General features: G+C 47.2%; 1 protein-coding gene across 1 annotated transcript; it reads left to right on the forward strand.

Annotated features, from left to right (window-relative positions):
* The first annotated feature begins 1,333 nt into the window (after nucleotides 1-1,333).
* Nucleotides 1,334-2,698, forward strand: LOC146079387 (paraneoplastic antigen Ma2-like). Its single transcript, XM_083186187.1, has one exon. The coding sequence runs from the start codon at nucleotides 1,334-1,336 to the stop codon at nucleotides 2,696-2,698; it is 1,365 nt and encodes a 454-aa protein (XP_083042313.1).
* The last annotated feature ends 5,296 nt before the right edge of the window (nucleotides 2,699-7,994 follow it).

Genomic DNA, 7,994 nt, shown 5'->3' on the forward strand with positions numbered 1-7,994 from the left:
GCCCCTCTACACCCTGGTAACACCAGCGGGAGACGGGAGGAGGCGTGACGGTTGGGGAAGGAGCCGCTCAAGACGGGAGAAGGTTGCCGCCTACTACCTCCCCAGAGGGGGTGGCCGAATTGGAGAAGCTCCGCCCAGCTGTTCTTTCCCTGTCACATCGCCGCAGCAACGTCCAAGCAGCTAGCAGAGGGAAGCGCCGCCCTACCCAGCTGATCACCGGAGAACAGAGAAGTGTCATTACTGTCTAGGCGCCACCCACCTGTCCATCAACGCTGATAGGAGCCGGAGAATCCAGCCCCGAGCTAGCCCCTATTGCGCCCCCTCTACACCCTGGTAGTACCAGCGGGAGACGGGAGGAGAGGCGTTTAGGGGTGGGGATCTGGACAGCCATCAACTACCTGAGAGAAGCCAATGTCTTCCAGTCAGCACCAAACAGAGACAGCTTATAAACAGATAAAGTACAGCTGCAAGAGTTGGTGAGCTACCCCCTTTACTATACCCACCTCTACACTATAGGTAGCCAGCCGGTACTACTTATAGCACAACCCCACTAACTGAGAGAAGGAAAGGAAAGCCTAGGATGTGCAGAGCATAATTTCAATCCTATACAGATATATATCTAAAGCTAGCTTAAGGAGTTCAGTGTTAAGCTCCTCTGCCAGGTTACTAACAGTGACTTAATTACACTTGGCAACAATTCTACATCAGACTTCAGCAACAGTATAGCCTAGTAATATACTAGTAGTAGAGGATTCTTAAGGGACAGAGACATAGACTGCATCAATGCTAGGAACACCTAGTGAAGATTAGTGGAGAGACCTTTATTCATATAGATCTTATACTTAACTCATCACAAGGGCCCCAACGCGCGCCAACAAATATATTTACATACAGTGTGTTTTTGATATGCTGGCCAGCACATGGTAATTTTTGTGTAAATGCATGCATTACCATATGTATAGGGAATACAGAGAGTATAGTAGTTTATAGAGTGTATATATTTCATGCAAAGTTACTTATTGAATTGTCATGTTCTGCTTGTTTTAGTGTTAAAGTAAATTGTTACAGCCACAAGTTATAAGAAAGCTGTTTATTGAATACAAATGTTTGCATTGTAATGTTATACCAATCACATTTTGAAAAGTAAACTTACCTTTTATATAATATGGTGGTATCTCTCGTCATTTGAGAATTCTGTAGTAAGTAAAATCAAAATAACCCTGTCAGTGGTATGCCCTGCCAATAGCATTAAAGGAGGGGTTACATTTTGGAGGCACTGTAGCTGAGATTATACACGTTTCAGGATCTCCTGTTTACCAGACAGGGATACAACATGGAAAAAATAACAGGAATAGACATTTATGAATGGTGTATCCAAAACAATAGAGATCCTAAAAAATGCATAGGAATCGCAGGAAATTTTACAGAATTCTCAGATGAAGAAATATTGGAACAAGCAGACAAACTGTGTGGGATTGTTAAAGCTAAGATAGTGGATAAATGGAGAGGAGATTTGGGGAAGACGGTAGCATTTCTTATAGAAAATTTAAGGGAATTAGATCGCAGTTTAATCCCAGCTATGATCTTAGCTAGCGCAGAGACGGGGAGGAAGTGGCATGTAATGGGGCCCGTAAGACCAGAGGGGGTTACCAGTACAAGAACACCCACTGCTGCCAATGGTGACAAAGAGAAAGAGGAAAGAGATGGGGAGGATAGTGATGGACAGAGTCAGGCCACCAATGTTAATGGCGGACAGTTTGAGGTCATAGTAGATAGGGTAGTGACGCAGCTGGAGAGGTGGCACTACGAGGGAAGCTACAGAAGATTGCGCATATTCTCTGGCATCATACCAGTGCCCACAGGGGAAGAAAACTATGAAGCTTGGAAAGAAGCGGCCGTACAACAAGCCGAAGAATGGCAATGTCCGGATAAGATAAAAAGGCAAAGAGTCGTTGAAAGTCTGAGGGGTCCAGCTATGGGGATAGTACAAGCTGCCCGGCGTAGCAACCCAAATGCCACATTGGACACCTACTTCGAGGCACTTGATTATGCCTTTGGAACCATGGAAGACGTTGGAGATCTAACATCCCGCTTATACCACACTTTCCAAGAATCCGGAGAAAAGCTGAGTACCTTTCTAATTCGTTTAGACAAGCTGCTGTACAAGATCGTGGACAAAGGAGGGATTGAAAAGAAGGATGTCGATAAACAGCGGATGAAGCAGCTCCTAAGGGGGGCTTTGACCAGTGACCCTGTAGCACAGAAATTGAGGTGCTCAACAATGCAAGAACCTCCTCCTACTTTTAATGATTTACTCAGAGACATAAAGCAAGATGAAGCACTGATCGAAATGAGGGAAAAGACCGTGAAGAAGGTGAAGGTGGTCCAGCATACGACAGAAAGCAGTGAGTTCGAGAGCAAGGTTCTTAAAATGTTAGAAGAACAGAATAAAAAGATAGAAGGTTTTTTGACCAAACAGAACTCCAAGACTCCTAATGTGAACAGCTATACCCCAGTGAGAGGCTTGGGCAGAGGAAGCGGTAGAGGGTGCTTCAATTGCGGAAGATTTGGACACCGAGCATTTGAATGTAATAGAAATGCATACAGAAACCCTGGCAGAAGAACTGAGAATGATGAGCAACACCAAGAAAGCCAGAATCAGGGAAACGGGAGAGGGAGACCTATGAACCCCGCATAGACTCCCTTGAAATCACGTACTGTGCCATGGGAAACTCATGGTGGAATGGGGAATTGCCTCAAGGTTTGGTGGGGCCCTCCTGCCATTTGAATGCGACCATCAACGACAAACCATGCCGAATACTCCTCGACAGCGGATCTCAAGTGTCCATAATCTTTGAAAATTGGTACCAAGAAAACTTGTCTGATGTACCCATTAAACCGCTCAGCGGGCTCGTGATATGGGGACTTAGTGCCGAAAAATATCCCTATTCGGGCTATGTACAAGTGACTCTTAAATGCCATCAAGAATCATCAGAAGAAAGTGACACTTTGGAGATCCCTTTAATTGCCTTGGTGTGCCCTGATTTATCGAAAGAGAGAGGTGAGACACCAGTGATCGTGGGGACCAATACCCGGTTGTATTCCTTGTTACAAGAATGGCAGGAGGGTGAGAGTGAGCAGTTCAAGACGACTTCTTTTTGCATACAATCTAAAGAAGATAAATTCCATGTCTGCTTTGAGGGTAGCGACATTCATACAAGTGATAAAGATGAACTGATCCTTGAACTTGAAAAATACCAACAGGCATTCTCCGAGGGAGAGTGGGACCTTGGCACAGCAAAAGGAGTTGAGCACAGCATACGACTTACCAACGAGACCCCTTTTAGAGAACGCTCCCGACGGATTGCCCCAGCTGACTTCGAAGATGTGAGACAGCATTTGAAGGGATTGATTGAGAACCAACTAATTATTGAATCTCGGAGCCCTTACGCTTCCCCCATAGTGGTGGCCCGAAAGAAAAGCGGCAAAATCCGAATGTGCGTAGACTATCGTACGCTAAACCAACGTACTATCACTGACCAATACACCGTGCCCAAAGTGGATGAGGCCCTAGACTGTTTGCAGGGGAGTAGCTGGTTCTCGGTGCTTGATCTTAGAAATGGTTACTATCAGATCCCTATGAAGCCAGAAGACAGGGAAAAGACTGCCTTTATATGTCCCCTAGGATTCTTTGAATTCTTGAATATGCCCCAAGGGATCAAGGGAGCCCCTGCCACGTTCCAACGGGCCATGGAGAAGATTGTCGGGGACATGGCGTACCGAGAGGTGGTCGTATACCTCGACGATATCATAGTATTCGGAGCCACTTTGGAAGAACACAATCAGCGCCTTTTAAAAGTACTAGAGAGATTAATCGAAGGCGGATTGAAACTATCAATCGACAAGTGCCGGCTGTGTCAATCTAAAGTCAAGTATCTGGGCCACATCGTCAGTCGGGATGGGGTAGCTACTGACCCTGAAAAGGTGGAGGCGGTGAAGAAATGGCCAAGGCCGATTAAATTGAAAGAACTGCGGTCGTTCCTGGGTTTCTGCGGGTATTACCGGAGATTCGTTCCCAACTACTCCAGTGTGGCCAAGCCTCTAACCGACCTCACCAAGGGGTACCCTTCGCTGAACAAGAAAATTAAGAGCAAGAAAGAGTGCTTTAAGGTTGGTGAGCCTTTTGGAGACCGATGGACACCCGCGTGCGAAGCAGCTTTCCTGTCTTTGAAGAGATGTTTGACAGAAGCACCGGTACTAAGCTATGCAAACCCAGACCTAACTTACACACTCCACATCGACGCCTCTCTAGATGGACTAGGGGGTGTGCTCTACCAGGAGCACGAGAATGAATTACGGCCTGTATCATTTGCCAGCAGAGGACTAAGTGAGAGCGAAAGGCGTTACCCGACGCACAAGCTAGAATTCTTGGCTTTAAAGTGGTGCATTGTCGACAGGTTTCATGACTATCTGTATGGGACATCATTTATAGTGCACACTGACAACAATCCACTCACCTATGTGCAGAGTACCGCCAAGATCGATGCCACCGGGCACAGGTGGATGGCCGCCTTAGCTCTATATGACTTCTCCTTGAAATACCGTCCTGGTGTCAACAATACGGATGCCGACTCACTCTCTCGCATTCCAGGCCAACAAAGTAACAGCGTAGAAGACGACTGGATTGAAGTGCCTGCCAGCTGTATTAAAGGAATGTGCCATAGTATTGGAGTGGAGCTGCAGTCTGAAAAGAGATGCGTGGATTGTCTAGGGCCTCCGCCGCAAGTCCTACCACTATCATATTGCTGGCTCAGTCAAGTTGAGATGGAGGGACTGCCTAGAGTGAGACAGGATCAATTAAGAAAAGACCAGAGAACTGATCCCGGTATGAAATATGCATTCTCGAATAAGTCTGACCTGAATGTTTCCCCAGACGTTAAAAGAGAAGCTGAATTGTTGAGGCGACAGAGAAAAAACTTTATCACTAAGAAGGGAGTGATGTACAGAAAGCATGAAACTGAGAAAGGCCGGTGGCAGATTGTGCTCCCCAAGAAACATCGAGCAACAGTAATGAAGGCATTACATGACAAGCATGGTCACGTGGGAATGGAGAAGACCTTGAAGTTAATATCTGACCGTTTCTACTGGCCTAATATGAGGAAAGATGTGGAAATGTACTGCAAGAAATGTGGAAATTGTATTGTCCGGAAGACCCTCCCGGGGAGGATGGCCCCTTTGATGAATATGAAAAGTCAAGGCCCCATGGACTTAGTGTGCATAGATTTCTTGACATTAGAAGTAGACCCAGGGAACAAGTGCAACATCTTGGTAGTCACTGACCACTTCACTCGCTATGCACAGGCGTATGTCACCCCAAATCAAAAGGCCATTACAGTCGCCAATGTGCTCTGGGAGAAGTATTTTGTACATTATGGTCTTCCCAACAGAATACATTCTGATCAAGGCCGTGACTTCGAGAGCAGGCTCATCAAGGAACTGTGCCAAAGCTGCGGGATAAAGAAGTCCAGAACAACTCCCTACCATCCGCAGGGTGATCCACAACCCGAGAGATTTAATCGTACTCTGTTGGACATGCTAGGGACATTGAGTCCATTAGACAAGCGTCGTTGGAAACAACAAATCTCTCGGCTAGTACATGCTTACAACTGTGCCCGTTGTGATGCCACAGGATACTCGCCATACTACCTCATGTTTGGGCGGGAAGCTAAACTCCCCATTGATGTCAGCTTTGGGACCCCAGATCCCAACCAGTCAAACCTGTCCCATCTAAAGTATATACAGACTCTTCGTAGAGAACTTCAAGAGGCATATGAACTGGCTGAAAAAACTGCTGATAAGTTAGGGAAGAAGAATAAAACCAATTATGACCGCACTGTGCGTGACCACAGTCTCCATCCTGGAGACAGAGTACTACTGAGACGGCTGGGACATCCTAAAAAGTTCAAAATATCCTACAGGTGGAAGGAAGAACCTTATGTAGTGAGGGAGAAATTTAAAGACTCACCTGTCTACAAAATTCAAAGGGAGGATGGAGAGGGATCCATCTTAACCCATCATCGGCAGAATCTTCTTCCCATTGGACGGGATACTCGAATGGAGGACCTGAAAGAAAGAGACACAGAACCTGTAAGAAAAGAAACGCCTACAAATGACACTGCACAGATACCTCATTCTACAGAACCAGAAGAGAATGGAGATGAAATTGGCCAAGGCTGTTACTTCAAAGACTATGAAAGAGACATTGCCAAAAGCCTTGAGGAAAGTGAACTTAATGATGAACCCCCTACGCCAAGCCCTGCCGTAGCAGATTGGGATTATACAATTAATAACTCTGACTGTCCTGTCCCTGAAGAATGGGTTGTGGGGGAGGAGGATACAACAGAGAATTATCCCAGTGACTATACCTTGGAAGATGGGGAAACATTTGAGGAAGTGACCACAACTAGGCCCAAGAGAGCATGTAGGCCCCCAAACATTGTCACTTATGATCAGTTAGGGGTACCCACATATATCCCCAGAGTGACCTACCCTGCTAATTTAGCAGTATGGCCTTATTTTACAAATACTCAAACTGTGTATTAAGAAAATGTAAAATATTTATATGATGATCCAAGTTCATCTATTGCCTTGAATCATCAGGGGAAGAAATGTAACATGTACCTGCCTGTAAATATGTTACGAAATGTACATACAAAAGTATAAGCCTTATAATTGATGTGGTGTGATGAACTTTTCCACAAATGTGGTAACATTCACTGAGCAACTGAAGTGTACAAGTTGCCAGAAGGTGTCCAAAACAATGTGGCATGGACTCTCATAAATGTTAACCACATTGCTAATAGGAAACCTTAATATATATATATGCTGCAGCTAATTTATTTGACAAAAAAGGTATCAGTGCAGTGGAATGTATTAATAACACAGGGACATTGGTAATGCAGTGTTTATACATATGCTGCTGCCCCCTCATTGAACCCTGTCTACAAGGTGCCAATCAAACACAGTCTACAGTGTCCTCGAGGACACTAAAAGTGCGGGAAGCTCAGCTGGCTCGAGGGCTGAGCGGGAGAACAGCTGTGCTCGTGCTGCATCAGCTGATCTCCCAGCCTATGTATAAAAGAGCTGTCAGCACCATGGAAAGCCAGACAGCTGTTCCCACTCTTGAGCGCTCACCTCCCTGCCTGCAGCTCTGAACTGTAAACCCAGCTGTAAACATTAACGCAGCAGCGGAGACAATGAGCCAGAGAGTGTTCTCTGAGTCATGCCTGGCTGGGGAGAATAAGAGGATTGCTGTTGGATGCTAACCCTGAGAGCCAGCTAGATATACAGAGCCCCCACAAACAGTTAGGCCGCCTGAACACTGAGACTTTGCCCGCTGCCAGATAGGGGCATCCCCGGAGACACCCCTCCACACCCAGAGCCTGCTTGTTTATACAGCAGTGCTCAGCGGGAGACGGGAGGAGGTAGGGGAGAGGAAAGCTAAAGACGCCGCAGCCAGTATCTCACGGCTGGTAGAGAGGACTTCGCGCTGCCAGCAAAGGCACCCGCAACGCATCACTCACCAGGAGAGTCCCGCTGCATCTGCGGGACGAAGGCGCTGCCTCCCTGCCGCCGCTCACAAGCTGTCATCAGAGCTGCGTGCTGCCAAGAGGGAGAGAAGTGTCGCCCATCACAGACGCCGGGGTGCAGCGTTCAAGAAAAGCCGCCTGGCAGTGCTCCGCCCCTAACGCCCACTACAGTACAGCCGCCACTGGAGGAAAGTCAGTCGCTCCCCTCCACACCCTGGGACTGCCTTTACATGTAACGGCGCCCAGCGGGAGACGGGAGGAGGAGCCGAATCTGTGATCGGAGCGCGTCCCAGCTGAGGAGAAGCGCCGAAGAAACAAAGTGCCACCCGGCTGACAGTAGGAGCCGCCTCCCCCCTGCACTCATCATCGGGGAAGGTAACCGCCCACTGGATGCCGCACCCCAGT

Source organism: Crinia signifera, chromosome 1 (assembly GCF_055691185.1).
Source record: "Crinia signifera chromosome 1, ASM5569118v1, whole genome shotgun sequence".
Lineage (NCBI taxonomy): Eukaryota > Metazoa > Chordata > Amphibia > Anura > Myobatrachidae > Crinia > Crinia signifera.